Source organism: Physeter macrocephalus, chromosome 7, assembly GCF_002837175.3.
Source record: "Physeter macrocephalus isolate SW-GA chromosome 7, ASM283717v5, whole genome shotgun sequence".
NCBI lineage: Eukaryota > Metazoa > Chordata > Mammalia > Artiodactyla > Physeteridae > Physeter > Physeter macrocephalus.
The window spans coordinates 20,864,306-20,886,042 of record NC_041220.1 but is presented as its reverse complement, the minus strand read 5'-3'; the positions used below and the strand labels follow the sequence as shown (position 1 = coordinate 20,886,042).

Sequence of the window (21,737 nt, the reverse complement as noted above, 5' to 3'; positions counted from 1 at the left end):
TATTGACCCTTTCTTTAAAATATAACCAGCATCTAGACCATCCTGCCTTCCCTCCCTCCCACTCTGAGTTCAAGACCTTCATTTTTAGCCTGTCGAAATCCCACCTGATTTCACAGCACCTTCCTATCCCTTCCCCTCAATTCACACTGTTCCATTCATGGGTAACCTTTTGAGAATTCATTCATTCATTCAATTATTTAACAAATATTAGCTGAGCACCTACTATATATGCCTTCTGTGAGGTTTTATAGGTACTCAAAGTCCCCACCTTTGAGGGAATGACAGTCTAGTGGCAGAGACCAACAAATAGAAACTGATAAATTGCAAGGTGAGTAGTTCTGTGATAAATGTGGAGGTTATCTCTCTCACACACACACAAGGATGAATGGGGTTTAAGGGACTACTCATGGTGGAAATGTTATTAGACCTGAGTGTTAAAGGATGAGTAGAACATATCCAACCAGAATCAGTGGGAGAGGCTCTTGAAGGCAGGGAAGTGGTGAAAAATATGAGGAAGATAAAAACTCTGGGAATTCTAGAAAGATGACTACCCAAATGGTCTCACTTTACCCCTAATCCCAAATTACAGGTAGCTGCTTTGGTATACACTAAAGCTGAACCTTCATATAACTAAGCTATTCTACTCCTATTTTTATATCCACTAGAAATGTGTACACACGTGTGCCAAAAGACATATACCAGATTGTTCATAGCAGCAGTATTCATAATAGCCAAGAAATGGAAACAACCCAAATGTCTATTTAGTAGAATGAATAATAAACTGTAGTATATTTATGCAGCTATATACAGCAAATGAGAATGAGAAAAACTGCACAGAACAACATGGATGAATGTCACAAGTATAATGATGAGTGGAAGAAACCAGATACTAAAGAGTGCATACTGGGTGATTTCATTGAAATAAGAGTACAGCATTAGAGAAACCAAGTCTATAAGGTTAAAAGCCAGGATGGTGGTTACCCTTAGTGAGGAGGTGATGGTGACTCGAAGGAGATATGAAGAGTTCAGGTCATGTTCTTTGTCTTGATCTTAGTGCTAGTTACAGGGGTGTCCACTTGTAATCGTCTGATTTGTGCAATTTTCTGTAAAGATGTTATACTTCAGTAAAAAGTTTGCCTTAAATAAAACTTGCTCACTGCTCTTGAGGCAGCTGGCAGCCAGGAGCAAGTGAGGACTTAAGCTCTGGTGAAGTTCTGGCAGGAAGAGTTGGAGCCCTTCCAGACTTGATCCCTAGTGGGCAAAATGAAATTAGTTTGGAGAACCTGGGGCAAAGAAGAAAACACAGCAAGTCCTAGGAAAAGATAGGCCTGACAGCATCTGGGCAGTGCCAGGACACCCCAGGGCTGAGAAGCCATTGCTAGGGCCCAAGAAGCAGAGGAGGAGCTGGGCAGGGGGGCGAGTCCTCCATACTACCGGCTGAGAGTGGGTGAGGCACCAAGGAGGCGGCTGGAGGCTTTGGTCCATTGGCAAGGGATTGCAGGCTGTCTGCCTCTGCTTCGCTGAAGCCAATGAGGGAAAGAAACCCTGTGCATCTCGCACCTGCATAACTGCCCCTGTTGAGGCTCCTCCAACAGTTGTGTGTGAGCTTCAGGAAGCTGACAAATTGCTGCTGAGCATTTAGAATATGAAGGCAAATAAAACAGTGTCTGTCTCTTAAGGCATTCGCTATTACTGGAGAGCAGATGTATACACATAAATTAAACATAAACATAAACATAAATTACACTACAGTGTAATTGTACAGTGTACAAGTGATGTTATTAGATTCATATGTTATGGGAACATGGTGGATGTAGCAATTTTATGCACCTCAGGGGGAGGTAGGTTTGAAGGGAAGGGTTCACAAATGATAATTTAGCTGAGGCTTCGCAGAAGAGTGGGCCTTTGCAGAGGAACAAACAAACTCAGGCAAAGTATGTGCAAAGGCATAGAAGCATAAAAAGGCATTTTAATAATGCCTGCTGGCTATTATCATGGTTAAAGCATCTGAAATCTACAAGATTTATTTCAAGGTCTAAAATAGAGTTTAATATAGCAAGAAATAAAAATAATAAAGAGAAGCAATAGAATGAGTCTAATAATAGCTATTTGCTCTAATGCCCAGCCAGTTTTTCTATCATTTCTCATTTTTGTCTTTTCTACTTTCTTTACCTTTGTTCATGCTCAGTCTCCTCCCTATCCCTCTCCTTCCTTCGGTGGAATTCTAACCCCTTGCCTGTCTGCTAATCCCCATAAGTTACTGCCTCTAAGGTCTAACACAAGTCACAACTAATAAATGGAACAACTACTGCTGGAATCTGGGGTTGCTGACTCACGTTCTGTGGCGCATTCTTACCTCCACACTGTGGTGGTGAGGAGACAGATAGGAGTGGCTGAATGTCTACTGCCATGGGCCAGGCACTGGGCTAGGATATCTACATATATTGCTGCTTCATTTAATCTTCATCTCAATTCTATGAAATAAATAATACTGTCTGCATTTTTGCAAATGGGGTAATTCAGGCTCAAAGAAGTGGAATAAGAACCCAAATCTAAGGCTCCTTACCATTCCATGGAAATTTCCACCTCCCTTTCTACTCAGAGAAGATGCATTTTCTAGTGCCTGAGGAATAATCATATTCCAATAGAAAAAACCCCAACATTTTCAGACTACAATAGCTTCTTTCCCAAATACAGCAACGCATGCTGGTAAATGAATATCACAAAGCTGAAAGCATCACTGGCCTTCACCAATCCTTGAAGCAAGTGTCGTTACAAGACATGTTCAGGACATAGGGTTAAAAAAAACTGTTCCAGCAGAATCACTCATACAGTTAGATTGTGCCTGACAAGGGTACCCCTGTGGAGGGGGATGAGTGGGGCTGAGATTCAGCCCGCCCTCTGCTCAGAAAGCCATGGCCCCGGCTTGAGCTGATCAGCCTGGAGGAGGAAAGACTCTTTCTTCTTGGTGGGCTCAGAAGTGTCACCTTATTAATGAAAAGAGAAAGGAAAAAAAAACTACTACAAGATAGATATTTTTCAAAAAGATTTCCCCAGACCCACATGCTTTCTTTTTTGCTTTATAATTTCTCTACAAAACTTTACTATTTTATCTTTAATGTAGTTTTTTTAATTAAAAAATATGTTTTACCTTGCTACCTAGATTATATCTTCAGGACAGAAACCATGCCTTGCACTTATCATACCACCCCTCCCTGTGTCTCATAACAAATGGAAAGAAAATCACCAATTAGTCTTTGATAAATTATTGGTGAATTAATAATTTTCCAACTCTCTCTATGGTGTTAAGGTGTTCTGAACTCTGCTTTTCCTACCATTCTACATGTATCTTTTTTAATGCTTTTCAACTGAACACTTTGTGGTTTATCATTTCCATTAAAAAGCATAAAAATGTTGTAGAGGGTTTTTTCCTAATATTGTTCAAGAAATTATTATTTAGAAAAATGTTTGTAATTCTTAGAAAGTTTGAGTATTTGAGTATGCATGCTTTTACATTTCTAAAAATCTTCAAAATGAATTTGCTCCAAGTAATCAAGTGTTCCTCACTTAAAGCTATTAACCTCGCAAATTAACCTAGCTAGGTTAATTTTATCTTCTTCAGATTTCCATTAAAAATAAGATATATATTTCCGTGGGGGAAAACTTAGCTTAAACACGTAAGGTTATCAAATTTAGCATGAAGAAAATATATTAAAATTATGTTTTCATAAGACTAGGTAACTTCTTCTAAAAGGAAAAAAATAGATAAAAAAGAGCAACCAAGCCATTTGCACAAGGGAATAAGTGACAAACATAGACAAACAACCTCTGTCTTACAGTGGTACAACAAGGCAGTAGTGTCTTTCTAAAGAAGCATTTTGAGGGCACAAGAAATGTAAGTACACTGCTTAAAGAGATAGGGAAGGAGCATTTAGTGAGTGCCTCCGCTACTCTGTCACCCTTTGGCTGGGCATCTTGTAGCTAATATGTACCAAGCAAATGCGCTATTTTTGAAGACCAACCAGTGTCTCTGAAATTAAGGTCTCTTTTGTTGACACACTGATCTGGAAAGGTGATAGATATACTCACCTTTTCCCAAAGTAGAACAGAAGTCTTTGATGGCACATGTTGGCCAAACTCTTGATCTAGGTACCATGTGGACACATTTCCATGTAGACACTCTGGGTGGGCCATCTCCTCCAATTTGTAGATCATGCTAATGTTCATCAGTTAGGTGGTTTATTTATTGGGATGACCTGGGAACACTAGGAAGGGAAGGCAGCATGGATGTCTCCTCTTTCTCTCTCCCTAGCAAATTGCTAGAATATTCTAGAAGGCACATGTGCGCACACACACACACACGCACACAAATATGTGTGCACATGTTGCACATGCACAAAGACTGTTTTTGATTTCAGATCCCACTTTTGCCAAAGAACTAAATCCTTTTTATAATCAGTATCTCTACAGTGGTATGCCATCTTAATGGTATTTTTTTCCTCTTAATCAGAGAATTCTTACAAAATCTGTAGCATAGAAATGATTTTCATCTTCTCTTTTTTTTAAACTTATTTGGGTGACATATATTATTATTTCCCCAAAGAGCTATTTTTATAATTGTGAATTGTTTCCTATAGTATATGTAGTTTAGGTTCTAGTGAATATCTGTAGCTTGTTAATATTTAAACAAGCATTGGTTTGCTGTCTCTTGATTTGAACTATCTAAAATTTATTCACTTTTATGATATACTTTTTTCTCATTAAAAATTCTTGGAGCAGAGATAAAGTGATTGCAGAAGGTCTTTCAAGTTTAGTTTGTAATTTGAATTTCATTTTTAATGAAGTTTTCATCTTTGGTTTTGAGACTTTCTTAACAGACAAAATCATATTGATTGTATATTTGATATTTTTATTAAGTCACAGGAAAGAATGTCTTAAGATAAAATTCTGTTGGTCACATTTAAAATACATATTTTTAAATCTTGTGAATTTCATAATTCTGTTTAGATTTTGAATGATATAATCAGTTGATGTACCCATAAAGAAGTTGACAGTTTGACTTCTCAGAAGACTTACTCTCTCCCACTCCCTAGCTCAGTCCTTTCTGTCAAGCTCTCAAGCAGGCATCCAAATACAAATAGTGCTGTATTTGAGAAAATTGGGATTTATACTTTAAATTCCACTCTCATGTTATATTTATGCTTCCGTTCACTTTGTGTTTAGATGTAGACTTAATAATATTTTCTCTATGAGTTGGATACTTTTCTACTGTCGTTATATAATGGCAGCATTCTTTTTCCAATTCACACACCTCCAACCCTTTAAAAGTACAGCTATAGGGAATTCCCTGGTGGTCCAGTGGTTAGGACTCAGCGCTTCCACAGCAGAGGGCCTGAGTTCGAACCCTGGTCAGGGAACTAAGGTCCCTCAAGCCACGCGGTGCGGCCTAAATAAATAAATAAATAAATAAAAGTACAGCTATAGGCAGATGCAAACTATTATAATGGAATGGATAAACAACAAGGTCTTACTGTATAACACAGGAAACTATATTCAATATACTGTGATAAACCATAATGGAAAAAAAATTAAAAATAATGTACATATGTATGTATAACTGAATCACTTTGATGGACAGCATAAATTAACACACTGTAAGTCAACTATACTTCAAAAAAAAAAAAAAGTGTAGCTATAGGTACTTTTTCTGCCACAGGGGAAAACCTGTCCTTAGAACCAAGTGGCTTGTTTCATGAATGATGTATGTTTGATTATACTTGATCCGATTACATAAATCTGGATGTTATAGATAAATGTGCTACTCTTGATGATTTCATAACAGATGCTTTTCTCTTTTCTTTTTGTCTCTGGCAGTTACCCGGCTGTATGTGAATTCTTACAGCACAATAACTTGTTATCTATACTCCGAGCCCATGAAGCCCAAGATGCAGGGTGAGCAGTTTTGTGGGTTTATGAAAACCATGCATTGCCCTTTGTCAGTCCCTCTTATGCTCGGCAGTGGAGGTTCCCTTTGCCAAGCTCTCTCCCTGAAGGAATTAGACCTAAAAATTGCTTTCTGGTGACACAGATATGGCAGCGTCCTGGGCAGTAAGTGGTTGCAGATGTGCTGTAAAGTCCCTTTAAAGTCCTTTCATTTTTAGCTTGAAGAGGTAGAATTTTCACCTGGCTGTCTTAAGCACTGTGAGGCCACCTCCTTTTTTTTCTTTCAATTCCTGCTCTTACTGTTGTCCCATAAGTGAGTAAATCACCAGCTACTTTTCAGTCTTGGTTGGCAATGTGGATGAGAATTACACATATGTATTTAACAGATATTGCATGTTGTACTCTTGTTTAAAGAATATCGTTCCTGATCCCAAGTTTTAAAGGGCAAAAACAAGAGACATTCAAATGATGGGGAAAATCCTATATGCTAACTAAAAAATGCATAACATGATTTTGTAATATCTGGTACATTTTAAAAATGCAAACTGATTCTAAGGATTTAGAAATCTAAAAAATACCAGATATGCACTTTGATGGTGCATTAAATCTACATTTGCGAGTTAGGCATAGGGAGAAATAAGCATAATTAATTCTCGGATTTGAAGTCCAATACCCTTCCCAGTAAGCTCCACTGAAAGGCATTGTTTTGCCTTCAAAAGCTTAAGCTCATTCCTTCATATTCTAAGTTTTCTGAAAAGGAGGAACATTTATTTTTATAATCAGGGTACTGAAATTGGGAATTCAGATGCCTGCATTCTGAAGTAAGCCCATACCTGTGATGATTCTGAATCAAGGCAGATCCTGTTGTTTTCAAAATTAGCTTTTTTCAAGCAATCAGTCAGCAAGTATGAACTGATCCAATATTGTGTGTTCAGTGCTCTTGTAGCAGATGTTCGCAGTAACCTATTGATATACCCAGCCAATCAGGTCCTCAAATAATTTTTTTCGCTTTTCAGGGCAGTGGTGTCACCATTGCTTTTTGGCTGACTGTCCCAACTGAACATGTTAAGCAGATTTATCTTTAATCCCATGATAGACCTGAAATCCATCTGCTTATTTGAAAACAAGTTAAGTGTGTCTATTAAAATCAACAAGTATATTTGTTTAAAATGAGCAGTTTATTGATTCATTGGGGAAAGTTGAGATTATGTCATCCAGATTCTTTGTTTTTATTTGTTGTCAAGTAGGCATAATCAGCCACAGTTTATAAAGTTCAAGGTACTAGGATTAAGAGTGTCACTATCTTTTACATTCTGATTTTTTTCCCCCAACAAACCTCAGTTCCATAAGCAGAATAAATACTTCTAGGATATTTCAAAAGATTTTTAAGGGGGTATTTTCTCTTGGGAAAAGTAGTATCAAAATATTTGTAAAATTATAAATTTTAAGGTGGTTATTTAATCTATCTAAAGGTACTCTTTGAGGCCTGTTTAGAACCCAGCTAAATTAGGCATGATTAGTCTGCCAGAAATAACTGACACAGAAGAACCAAGGAATGATAAAATTTTGTTTTGCACTTTAGAAATTTTTCTAAACTAATATTCCTGAAATCTGTCACATAGAAGTCGTGAGATACGTTTTCACCTTGATGGAAAAGAACCAAATCTCCTGTATTTTTTGATTTGAGGACTAGAGTCCTGTTTTTGTCTCAGTGGAGGAAAAGTAACTGGATTGTTAATTTATTTCCAAAGATCTTGCAGAGGTTTCATTACTGATTGATTAAATATTTCCCTGCTGAGACAGTAATCTTTGACCTATAGACACCAGAAGAGATTGGTAATAAATAAAATTCTAAAATAGAAACAATTTCAGCTCGTAAAACCCATAGATTTAACCAGACATTGTATGAAAAGCAAATCACTTGGTCTAGGCAAAATGGATTTATATAACCATAACAGAATATTGTTACAGATAGAATAATCAGCCTAGTTATTAGTGGTAAAGTTTTGTATATTGCTCTGCTTATTTAATCTATTTATGTTAAAAATATTGGCAAACTTCTGAAAAACATGGTAGGTACAGGTATCTGTGTACAAAAAGTAGCCTTTGTCCTCTCTATTGAACATGGAAATGAATTCTGATTTTTCACTGAATTCCACTCTCCCCCAGGTCTGCCAAACTTAGAAAAGACCTATTTTGAAATTGTACATATGACTGTGTGTTTTCATTGTCACCCCCGAAATGAATTGATGTCTGTGTATAACAGACTTCAGAGAGAAAATTTTTAGTGCCTCCATAATTGAATTCTCTTTGAATAGTAAAACTTAACTTTAATTTTCTATTTCTAAATGTCTATTTTGATATCATCTTTTTTCCATACTTAGCCTTGTTTTGACTTGTATTTATTGTTTTTAGGTACCGCATGTACAGGAAAAGCCAAACAACAGGCTTCCCTTCTCTCATTACAATTTTTTCAGCACCAAATTACTTAGATGTATACAATAACAAAGGTGAGTGTTTTCAGATCCCTCTTGGAGTTTTGTATAGTATGTGTAATAACTAAGTTCTCTTTTGGTTTGGTTTTAATTAAGCATTTCTAGTCATTCTTTTTCCCCTTACTTTTTCATTTATTGTTTGATGCAGATTTTGTGCTTATCTTCAAAGTCCCAGATTCAGTTGGTCAGGGGTGGGAGCCCAGGCACTGTTATTTTTTAATTGTTCTCTAGGAGATTCTAATGTGAAGTAGGGTTGACAGCTACTGCTATGACAGGTATAGGCTTTAAAAGAAAGAATAATTGAAAGAAATCCAAAATCATGCTTCTTAAGAAGGTTAGGGATTTAAATAAGAATAGTGTGACTGCGCATGTAAAGGGTTGTGAAAAATAAGCAAAAAGAAGCTATAGCTTGAAATTCAAATTCAGATTTCATCTGTTGAGCACCTGCCATGAGTCAGACCTTGTGATAGGTATGTATTCATTTATTTTTTTAAAATTGAATTAAACTTTAAAGTAAATATCATTTGCCCCCCAGAGTGAGTCTCTATGGTAATTGCCTTGCCCGAGGTCACTCAGTTAGGTAGTGATGAACTGGCGTCAAACCGACATCATGTGGTCCAGCATCCTGTACTGCCTTTCTGCAACGCTGTACCTGTGGCCCAAAAGAGACCAGGAAAGGAGAGGGTATTATTTACTGACTAGGGAAGAGAGGAGGAGCAGGGACCACATTGTTTTCTTTCATAAAGGTAATCTCTTTATGAAAGGAAATGATGTGAGGTGTTAGAGGCGTGGCAGAATGAATGAGGAAGTGTGAAACAGTCATTAACCCTCATTGGCATTGGTCTGGATAGTATATATGCAGCATTTCTGAGTGTGGCTTTCTGAGATTAAGAGAAATGAAACAGAAAGAAACCAATCGAAGAATACGTGTGAGGTCAAATACAGACCAGGAGAGGCAGGAAAAGGCAGCCTTATCTCTGAGCCAGTCTGAAAACTCCTGGAGTTGGCAGCCATTCCCATGCCTCTGCGAGTTGTGAGAGGCAGCTTCTTGTCCTAGGCTGGTGTCCAGGATGCCTTCCCAGGCCCCTGCTTGGTGTCCTCAGTCCTTACGAATAGGTTGTTACCTTTGTTTCCCGCCTGCATCCACTTTCCCCTTGGGAAGTGGGTCTCTCCCTTTGCCTGTACCCTGATCACCTCCTGCTTCACACTTTCCCACCTCCTGCTCAGGCCTGGACACTGAGGCCCGTATCCTGGATCTGTCAGGGATCCTGCTCCGAAGGGCAAACCACATGTCATACTTCCCAATCTCTACCTCTCCCCAGAGGAATCTGCGCTGTCCTACAGATACAGTATATGACTGTCCAACCCCTGTCCCCATGGCTCAGAGAGTGACCCCTGCTGGCTGGAGTTTGCTCTAGCTGCGCAGTCTGTTTCGTTGCCATCTTGACTCTGGGGGACCCACCCCCCCGTGGCCTTGGGGCATGGATATCAGTAGGCACAGAGAGTTTCTGCCACAACCATGGATGGCAGCGTGTGAGGGATAGTTGTCCCTCTTTTCTTGTGGCCTAGTTCCTAGAAAAGAACCTGCCCTTGGTTCTCTGTGGCAAGAAGCATGCAAAATCAAGTAAAACATGTTCTCTGCCTATCAAGTGCTTATCAACTAGTTGACAGAGCAAGACATCTGGATGATTTCATGAAAATGTTAGACAGTGTCATTAAGTAAAACCAAGAGAGTCAAACACTAAGTACATTCGACAAGGGGTGATTTTTCTAGAATGGTCAGAGAAGGTCTTATTTCAGATAAAATATGATCTGGACATGGAAGAATGGTTAACGTTTGATTAGAAAGAGGAAAAAATAAAGTCAAGGCCAGTGTTTTTGCAACTTTTTTATTTTTAAGGAGCAATGACTTTTTTTTTTTTTTTTTTTTGTCTCCAAACAAAATCTCAATCTTGAAGCCTCTCGTGTAAAATCAATAAGAAGTAGTTCCCTTTGGTTGGATAAGGCTTCTCCATCTTGTCCCCAAAATTCCCCTTGGTACTACAAGAAATACAAGAACTCAGTAGGTTGTTTTGCATGTCCCACCGTGATCCTGTTATTTACCAAAAGTATATAAAATATGAACACTTATGTTTTTGTTGTTTTATGGCATTAAACTTTTTTTCTATTACACCTAGTGAAGGCAGTGCCCAAATGAATAATTCTCTTGACAGAGACTGATTACTAAGTAGCATGTACTATACTTACAAGTTTTTTAAAAATTAAAAAAAACCCCTCAAAACAGGAAAAGAAAAAAAAAAAAAAACAGAGAGAAAGAGAAGGAGAAAATTGAGATTTTACTCCATGAAAACAGATCTAGCCTTTTTCCATCCATCATAATGCTAGGCAATGCAGTTTTGCTTGAGACCAATAGAGATTTCTCGAATAAGATGTGCATTGCTTCTTTGTCTGTGGTTCTGATTTAACAAGGCAGGAACTTAAAAAGCAATAGACATCAGTGCATTGCTATCTTTGAGGTTCTGTGCTTCTTTCACTCTTGCCTTTAGGGCAGATCACAATCTCTCGCGGAGGGGATAGAAGCATTTCATTTTGGGAACCTTTTCATAAAAGAAAAAAATTCTCCTGAGAGAAGAAGATAAACTGATAGGAAGAAGAAAGATATATTCTTCAGTTTGAGCACAATTTCAAAAGACTTTTGTGTAAAATCTCTGAAGCACTTTCAAGCTATTATGCTAGCACTGTGTACAGTATGTGGGACTGGGAGTTCACTGCTGAAGGGAGGATGACTGTATTAGAATAAAATAAATGTTAACGAGAACTTTAAAAGCCAGTGCAATACAACGGTTGCAAGCACCTTCAAAACACAATCAGTAGAAAGAAACAGCCATGAAGAATCTCTGAGTTAACCATTTGATTCTTAGAAACAGAAGACCATCAGGCCTCTGGGATTATAACCTAGTAGTTAGAGTACGATTTGATTTTTTAAATTCCTGCGAATTAAGGAAGCAGTAATAGCTCTCTGGCAAAATGAAAGAATAAGAAAAAAAATAGGTTTATTCTGCCATCTTTTTTTTAATTGAAGTATATTTGATTTACAATGTTGTGTTAGTTTCAGGTGTACAGCAAAGTGATTCAGTGATACATATACATATGTATTCTTTTTCAGATTCTTTTCCCTTATAGGTTATTGTAAAATATAAAATTATTATTATAAATTATTGTAAAATATTGGTTAGAGTTCCCTGTGCTATACAGTAGGTCCTTGTTAGTTATCTATTATATATATATATATATATATATATAGTAGTGTGTATCTGTTAATCCCAAACTCCTAATTTATCCCTCCCCCCTCCCCCCTTTAGTAACCATAAGTTTGTTTTCTACGTCTGTGAGTCTAGTCTGCCGTCTTAAAACCGATAATAGTCATATGATCAGCTTCATGTTTAAATGTCCAGTCGTTCGGATTAGTAGTTCATACTTGCCTGCAATTGAAAGCAGCTTTCAGAACGCAGTGAGGACTGTACATGTGCCATCCCCTATGTCAATCCCCATCTCCTATGTTAATCCATTCAGTTCTTATCCTTTCCAGTCTGCATTAACACAGGCAAACAACTTGCCCCTCTTCCTGCTTCGGTTTCCTCACTCTGACAAATCCTGCTTACACTCCTGCGAGATGCCAGGGCCAAAGATGTAGCTCTGAATCCCAGCTCTACCGTGAAACAACTAACTCATCTAAAATTATTGGCATACAGTGACATCTCTGTAAAATGAGAAAAAAAATTGTGTGTGTGAATAATAGATGAAATTACTTTGAAACAAAATGTTGTGCACTATTAAGATATTACCATCATTGAATATTTTATATTGCTCTAATTATGCCCTGTGTCAGTGTGGGGCTTCCCAGAAGCTGGCAGAATACTCTTCCTCTTCAGCTTCATAGTTATAATTTAACTTTATGGGTCGGTCTGCCTTCGTGACCTATCTCTCTGCTTTCCTCTGCATGAACCCTTTACTTTAGCCAAACTGTTCTGCTCATTGCCCTGAACAACTTTTGGCTTTCCTTTTCACCACATCTTTGCCCGCCCACTTCTTTTCCTCTATATCTAGAATACTTGTCTTGCTCTTCTCTGCCCATCTAAATGGACTACACCCCCTCCAGTCTGTCTGTTGGTAGTTCTTAACGCCTGTAATACCAATCATTTACCCTTGGCCTGCAATCCCAAACATTTGCCCTTGTACTTAGCATTTACTTTTGTTTCTAGTTAGCTTTTCCATGCATTCCTATAACTTCCCAATCAGATTATAATTAGTTTGAATCAGGGGCTTGTTGATACACATTGTAAAGCCAAGTAGCATGCCTTTTACATGGTAGGCAGCCAATACGTGCATTGATCAAAGCATTTTCTTTCTGGGAATTAATAGCAAGACGGTGCACAAAAGTTATCCTATCGGTGTTGACCCTCAGAGCTTTATCTGTCTTTCAATTACTGCTGTAACCCGTGTTGATTTCCCAGTTGGAGTTAAACATTTGTAGAGTACTTAGCACCTTTGAATTGTTTTTCCCCTGTGAAGCTGTAGCCCAAGGGAAAAGCGATTTCACAATTATCCAGATACACCAAATGGAAGAAAAATGCAGTAATGACACGTTGCCGCTGCTGCTGCTTCTTCAAAATAATTTTCCATCTGTGAAAGTGACTTCAACCTCATCCACTCAGCAATGTAACAAACCTTTATTGAGAACTTACTGCATACCAAGTACCATGTGAGGTTCTAAGGATATAAAATAAGACAGACATGGTTTTTTTTCTAGTGGGGTTTATAATCTAGTAGTGTGATAGGCATTAAAGAAATTCACCAATAATTAGTTAAATATATTTGCAAAATCCTACAAAGAAAAGAGCGGTATAAGCTGGTGGCAACAAAAAAAGCTTAACTGAGAAAGTGACATGTAAGCTATCTTAGAGTGAAATCTCTCAGTGCTGAAAAACACAATTGCAGATGTGAACACTGCTTTAAACAATTCGGTTTGGCTGAAAACCGTAATAAACCTCTTTTAAAAAGTGTCTTAAACCTTGATGTAAACAGTTAAGTCCTTTGTCTCTCTAATGATTATAACTGTGCTTCAAAAAAATCTAAAGTAAATTGTAGTAGGTTTCCACGTGGTTCCAGTTCTCCATAGTTCAGATGAGTTGCCATACGGATAGGTGAGAGGCTAGATGGATGGATGGATGCTACAGATGTAGAGAAATATAAATATGTATACCAGGGGTATACAACTCAGTTCTAAGAAAGTCTACTGACAGTAAAATTAAGTAGTTAAGTAAAATTTATTAAATGAAATGTATTTTGGAGTTGAGAGGAAAATCTAAATGACAACCAAACTAATACAGTGATCAAGACCAAAGATTAAAATGACAACCAGGAAAGAAATCAATTCAATGTTAAAGTAGGTTAAGGAAGAGAAGTTGAAAATCAGGTTTCAAGGATGGACAGGAAAAGCATTGTTTACAAGAATTTTGAGATTTTTATTTTTTTTGCAAAAGTCTACGCTTTTTGATAGAAAAAACATATTATGATGTTTTGGACTTTTAAACTAGACAATTTGATAGATTTACTTATAAAAAGCATTTTAGTCTTACCCAAACTTGCAATTTTAACATCCTCAAATATTTCCAATCAAAAAGTAGACAGGGGCTTCAGGAAGATACCATTTATAAATTAAAAGATACTGTCTGACTTGGCAGGAAAATACCATCGTAAGGGAGGATTGAATTGTTAATATAGTGAACCCAGGTAGGAATCTGATTGGCAGTCGTGATGTGAACTCCAGGAGCAAATGCAGCATATCTGAAGCCAACTGGCCTTGAAGCCCCACCTTCCAGCAGGAGCTCTCAGCGCTCAGTGACACACCATTGACGCAGCATGGTGTTGCCAGGCCTTACAATCTCATTCCCTGCTGCACTGCAGTCCTTTCACACTGGGAGCTTGTCTCACCATTCAGGAATAACTTCCACAAACTTAGAGATAACTGGAACCTGCCAGGTTGAGGAGCGAAATAGAACCAGCTAGATTCCATCTTTGTCCTGGGTGGAGGAGGGAAATGGGCAGGGCAGTCTCTGGAAGGGAGTCGCATCAGTGCCCAGGCAAGCCTGAGTAGCACCTCTGCCTCTTTCTCTACAGCATGTTTAAAAGTTTACTTCCCTGCGAAGACACCCACGTTTTATAACAAGGGGCCATTTCTGTAGAGTCTGAGGCCTGTCTTCAGCATGGGCATCACCTTTAACATATTTGGGGGGGCGGTATTTGCAACCACAGCCATAAATATGATCACTAGTTGCCTTACAAATTGGATAAAATTAATCTAGAGACTTTGTCCAATGGCAACAGTTTTCCCAACCCTTACTTTATTCCGCTATCATCTCAAATCTAAAGGTCTTCTTAATTGCTCTTGAGCGGCTGTTTGGCCAGTTCACTTATTTCAATTAGAAAATGTAGATACTTAATCTTTCACTTCAGATTGTATTTACATTTAGATAAACTATAAAAATACCATCTATGGACTGAATGTTTGTGTTCCCCCTCCCCCCAAATTCATTATGTTGAGACTCTAACCCCCAATGTGATGTATTTTGAGGTGCCACCTTTGGGAAATAATTACTGTTAGATTAGGTCATGGCTGGGGCATTGTGATGGGATTAATTATAAAGATAGGAGGAAACAGAGGATCTCTCTCTGCATGCACCAAGGAAGGCCACGTGAGAACAAGACCAGCCAGAGGGCCCTCACCAAGAACCTGACCCTGCTGGCACTCTGATCTGGACTTCCAGCCTCCAGAACTGTGAGAAATAAATGTTTGTTGTTTAAGTCAAAAAAAAAAAAAAAGAAAGAAAGAAAGAAAATGTAAATACATATTCATGGTAGCATTTTGTTATTTGATATTTGCTAACAAATGCTAAAGCAAAAGCAAACAATAAGTAAGATACACCCCCATGAAAAAATAGTCATTTCTTTATTTATTTGATAAACATTTTTATTTTTTTAGCCCAATGAGTATTGGTAGAATTACACACACCAGGAAGATAATTTCTTAATAATGGTTATTAAACCTAGGACAATCTACCAAGAAGTAGTATGGAATATAAGAATCTATGAAGGAGTAAAGCAGAAACCATGAACAAAACTCTTAGTATTAGCTCCTTTTATTATCAGTATGAGATGGTACAAAAGAAATTTAGGTAGACTTTTAAAGGTAAAGAGAACTTGAAGTTAGAAAGTTTTGATTGGTTTTCAGAGAAATCACCTCTCTGGGATAAATGGATGAAATTAACTGCAGAGAGGTTTCAGTAGAATGTCCCCTTTCCGCTGCCTTTTATAACCAGGATTCTTCAATATGTGCAATTCATCTGTGGTTGTGATTTCCTATTCCTATAACAATAATAATAACTAATATTTATTGAGCATTTACCATTGCCAGACAGTGCTCTACATTTCCATTCCATGAACAGATGCATTTAATCTTTCAAGCACTCTGTGAACTACATTATAATCTTGATTTTATTAATGAAAAACCGGGACACGGAGGAGTCACATACTTTCCCCAAGGTTAATGCAAGCTGGTCAGGGAATGGCCCTGAGATTGAAACTCAGCAGTCTGACTCCAGGGCCCACAGGTTAACCTTCTGTGCTCTTGTGCATCAGCCTTGTTATGTGAAAGCTTTCAGGGCAGCGTTTGCACTGATCCCCTATTCAACTCAGGGGTTCATTGTGTTTAGGTGACTAACTATTTTTCAATAAGAAAGGAAAAGCTTTTGAAATGAAGAGTCATTCGTTATCACTTTAAAATTACGTGAGTGTTATACATCCAAATACATATACATTATTAAAAGATTAGAGTATCTTTTGTACTAGTCTGAAATAAATGTCTCCCTTGAAAAGATATCCCCCAAAGCACTTATGCTTTTGCTTCTGTTTATTCAGCTCTGCGGTGAAAGTATCATTGCTGGAGGCCGCTTTCTAAATAGATTAGTTTTAGTCCAGTAATCACCTTGCTTACATTTTAACATTTAATTAATGGGACAGAAGGTGAAATAGAAAATAGGAAACCTATCAAGATTGACTATTTAGGGATTACTTTCCCTATATATTTTAATTGAATTAAGCTACATATAATCTATGTATCTTTACGCTAACAAATGGCCTTGATTTCTTCACCGTCACCACTACACGATTGTAAATTTCCGCAGTTAAGTAATCGTGCAGCTTCAACAAAGTAAGTACTCTTCCTCGCTTTTCACAAAGCTCTGCCCATAAAATCAGATCGCAGTGTTCTGTGAACCCTTCCTTGGGGAGGAAGACAGGACCTCTAGCAGCCTGAGTCCTCATCCAGATTCCTTGTCAGTGCTCTTCTGCTGCCCCTTGGGTGGGACCATTTAAGGCTTACATCTTGTGTTACGTTCCATTTTCTGACAGATGGTTAGAAGATTCCTACCCTGGACTGAAACCAACTTCTCTAGAAATCTAATTGTCAGTAAGGCATTTAACAGGAGGAAAAACAAGAAATATATATTTATTTGTGTGTGTGTGTGTATATATATGTATGTGTGTGTGTATATATATATATATATATATATATACACACACACACATAACATATGAAACGTTAAAGACGTGAATCAGTGGATTATCACTTGCTGTTCATTATCTGGAGGTTCTAGACTTGCAAGACACTCAGTGACATTACTTCCACGAAAAAAAGTAGATATCAAGTGTATAGGCTTATATTAACTCAGTGCCAAGGATATCTTGGAGATAGCAACCTAGAACCTTTGCAAGCTGCAGCTTAAGGCTTGATACCAAGTACAAGGTGAAAGCGCATACAGACACAGAAAACAGATACAGGCACTAGTTTTCAAAGTACCTCCCACCGAGGTACACTTACCCTTGTTATGCATTTGGAGCTGATAAGTATCAGCCGTATTGAATGAGAGCAAGGGATGGGCACAGTGTTTCCTATGTCCATACCATCTACCCCAGTAGATTAAAGCTTCAGGTAAATCTTTCTCATTTAGTCTAGGGTTGATTAAGCCTTATTTTAACATTATAATAGTATAGATTAGAACTTAAAGGAACGTACCAGCTCAAACTGATAAGGAGCTCAAAACTGCCGATGACTCCTTCTTGTTGACTTAGCAAAAAAATATTTAATGGTAGAAATTCAAATTCTCTATGTGAAATTGTAATGTTAGAAATGATTTCACAGCGTTTGACTGGACTTGAGCTAATCCCAAGGATCAGTTTTTGGCCCAAATTCTCTGGATCCTAGTAAGTCGATGTGACACATTAAGTGGGAATTGTAAAATGGCAAAACTATTAAAAATAGATAGCCATTCTTTCCTCAAGGAATTTGAAACTGTGTCGTGATACTTTACGTTTTTCAGGTGCCAAAATTTTATCTGATAGTATATATTATAAATATTAATCCCATATATTATTTTATTTGATCTTCATATTTTGAAGATGACCTAATTATTCCTTTTACAAGTTTGAAAGGTACGACTCAAATAAGGAGAAATGTTTGCCAAAGTTCACATAGTTACTATGTGACAGAGACAATATGATTTCCGCTCTTATCTATTTTAGAATCTCACAATTTTAAAACAGAGTTTAGCCTCTGAAGTGACATGTTACCTTTTTCCCAGATTCTTTCAAGCACCCTTCAGACTTCTGTTCATATGTGGTTAGTTACATTTTTAGTGTCCTGACAAGTTACATGTTTTATGTTTTTAAATTTTTCTTTATTTTCTTTTTTTGCCTGCCTGCCTTCTTTCTTTCCTTCCTCTCTTTCTCCATCTTGCCTTTCTTTTCTCTATTTCCTTTCGTTAGATCTTTTCTTCAGCCAACACTGTTGAGCATCAACCATGTGCCAGGTATGGTACAAAGCATAATAAAAGAAAAAAAAAAGAGAGATCTGTGCCTTCTTCATTCCTTCTATCATCTGCCTTCCACTTACTTTACTCAAACTTCTGTATTTGGGCTTCCCTGGTGGCGCAGTGGTTGAGAGTCCGCCTGCCGAGGCAGGGGACACGGGTTCGTGCCCCGGTCCGGGAGGATCCCACGTGCCGCGGAGCGGCTGGGCCCGTGAGCCGTGGCCGCTGAGCCTGCGCGTCCGGAGCCTGTGCTCCGCGACGGGAGAGGCCACGGCGGTGAGAGGCCCGCGTACCGCAAAAAAAAAAAAAATTCTGTATTTGAATAATACCTGATTCAGAATTTACTAATGCAATATTAAGAAGGGTAACACACACTCATGCATACACACACACACACAACCATAAGATTGGCTCAGATAATAGATATATCTAGTACAGTCACCTTCCTTCATGTAAGATAATATCATCCGCATTTATGTAGGAGACTTGTGACAAAGTTAAAGAAGATGTTATAGGTGCCATGAAAGAGGCATGTACAAGGTAAGAGGAGGAACAAGGGTTAGATGTGGGCATAAAAGGATTATATACAGAAACATGTGAAACACACACGTGTATTTCAATAAGTACAAAATCATTAGCTCATACCTTCAAGAAAATTATATATAACTACTGTTTGTATCCAGTAATACTAAAATATTTCAGGTTGGTTGAAATTCAGTCATTATGTAGACGTTACTGAGCATGTGCCTGTGAAATACACTCTGATAAGTACTGAACTGAGCAATTTAAACATTAAATTTCTCAAGAAACCCATACTGAAACATCATTATGACAGAATTACCTAAAAATTACCTATAAATTGAAGACTTGAAATCCATCTTCATAAATGCCTTGAACACTTACTTTGAGCCTAACCTTATGAGCCATAGAGTAAAATGAGTTACACGTGTAGCCCTTGTTCACCAAATACAGTGACCCTCATGAATTGGTAAATTTCCTTTGACCTAGGTCATGCCCTTCACCTAGGTCACTAATAATAAAAAAAGGAATCTTCTTCAAACAGAATCCATCAGGCAAGTGTAGGACATTGAGAAGAAAAAAAAAAGGGAACAGGAGTGAGAAGTCAAATTTCTAAACGGAAGGAATCGTAGAGATTGTGTTTATAGATGCTATAACATGTACTACAATAACTATGCATATATGTGAATGTACATATATATCTTCTTAAGTTTTTAAACGAAACTTGTACCCTCCCCAAAGTGATCTTTATGGGAACATAGAGATTTTTAAAAATCTGTAGCATCTCTCCCAGAGAGAAGACCCTTTCCTGCAGCATACCAACATAATCTTAAAATTCTGCCAAAGGACATTATGAGTACATAGTCCTACCTCAAGAATTTTATCCATCAAACTATCACGTCTCCTTTTATGATGGTAGGACTTTGCCAACAGAACACACTGATGCTATGTTTTCTACTAGGTATCTGAGGGTGGAAGAATTGAAAGGAAAAAACATCCTGGGCCTATTATGCTTTTTTTTTTTTTGCGCTTTTTCTGGATGGCTTCCAGGGATTCTGAAGTGCCTTCATTTGCTTTCCTCTCATCTTTGTTTCTTTTCTGTCCCTCTGTCCCATCTTTTGAAGTGGAGAGTGGATTGTCAATTAGAGTTGAGATAAAAAATGTTAGCAGAAGGGTGAAAAGAATAAAATTTATCATTTCCCTTCTTTTGAGCTCTTCTCTCCTCTATCTTAGAACAGCCCTAGTAGTGTTGAGAATGCCTGAGGTATGTCAGGAACATTACAGTTACTAATCTGAAGGCTTTCAGAAAAGGAGCTCTGTGTTCCTCTTAAAATCGACTTGGAATGTGTTGAACCCATGGTTCGGTGAACTAGTCAATGCATCTTGCTAGCAATATTTTGATAACTTCTCTTAAACTGGAAGTTCTCTTTGACCTTTCTATTTTTGTCATTTACTGCCCTGTCATCAGCTTCCCTGGTGATGGCAATTGTAAAGAAGATGCTGCGAGATGTTATCAAGTTTTTGTGAACTATTGGTTTTTGTGTCTCATCAAAATTTTAAATTTTAAAGTAGGAGAGACCCCTTTAATTTACAGATTTGGATATGGCCTAGCAATTTAGTGCATGGTTTGATAGATGGAGGATTGAATTAAGATCTAGATTCTATTCCTCAGGCTTCACTATATTCAGAGGGCCTTGTGGTATCATTAGAAATGATAGAGGTCCAGTGCCCCTTCCCTATTCCCTAGTAGGAGCAGTCTCTATCACTGATTTTTATATCTTTTACATAAGCATGATGGGACCAACTAATTGCATAATTTTGCAACCATAATTTTGACATCAGAGAAAGAACTGGCAGTCAGGTCTCCAGATTCATGGGGATTAATATTCTTTCTATTATACCAAATTTCTTCTGGCTATTCTTCACCCCTGCGTGTGCAACAAAAGAGCATTTGTTTCTGTGCTGTCTAGTCTGCTCTGAACAATGGTTAATAACCTAAGGCCCGTATATGTGTCATAATCCCTCTCCAGGCCTCTGATACAATTGGTAAAGGACATGAGGTCATGTGTAACTGCCAGCGGAGTAGAGGAGTTCCTTGATGGTAGACTTTGTTCTTTTTTCCTCTCTCTATTTCTCAGACAAGGTCTCAGGAGGTGGTCTCGAGTGATTCTTGAAGTACAACCATTTGTATTATTTATATGCACTGCAGATAAACATCTTTCAAGTACTTCAGAGGAGAGCACCCTGTTAAGGCTCAGTTGAGTTCTGTAATTCCAGCGGCAGTCAGAGGAAGGTGGCAGGGGTGGAAGATGGAATGTTAACTGTGAATTTCGTGACGGAATATTCGGGACTGTTCTGATTTAATGTTTTTCATGTATTTTTGCAACATATATATTTATTATGCAAAAAATCAAAATTCATACGTTATAATGTAGGATTATTCGAGAAGTATATTTGCATGAGTATTTTATGTGGCTGAAGAAAAAAGAATATATACTATTGCACTTGCATTTTTAAATGAAAGTTATTTATTTATTTTAACATGTTTATTGGAGTATAATTGTTTTACAATGGTGTGTTAGTTTCTCCTTTAAAACAAAGTAAATCAGTTATACACATACACGTGTCCCCATATCTCTTCCCTCTTGCGTCTCCCTCCCTCCCACCCTCCCTATCCCACCCCTCTAGGTGGTCACAAAGAACCGAGCTGATCTCCCTGTGCTGTGCGGCTGCTTCCCACGAGCTACCTATTTTACGTTTGGTAGTGTATATATGTCCATGCCGCTCTCTCACTTCGTCCCAGCTTACCCTTCCCCCTCCCCATGTCCTCAAGTCCATTCTCTATGTTGTCTTT

General features: G+C 37.9%; 1 protein-coding gene across 2 annotated transcripts in view; it reads left to right on the top strand.

The window, feature by feature from the left end:
* Positions 1 to 21,737, top strand: part of PPP3CA (protein phosphatase 3 catalytic subunit alpha) — a 306,748-nt gene that overhangs the window by 245,510 nt on the left and 39,501 nt on the right. For both annotated transcript variants that reach the window (XM_007106627.3, XM_007106628.4), the window contains exons 7-8: positions 5,875 to 5,952; positions 8,359 to 8,453. In XM_007106627.3, coding sequence (XP_007106689.1) covers positions 5,875 to 5,952; positions 8,359 to 8,453 — 173 coding nt within the window. The remainder of the gene's footprint in view (positions 1 to 5,874; positions 5,953 to 8,358; positions 8,454 to 21,737) is intronic.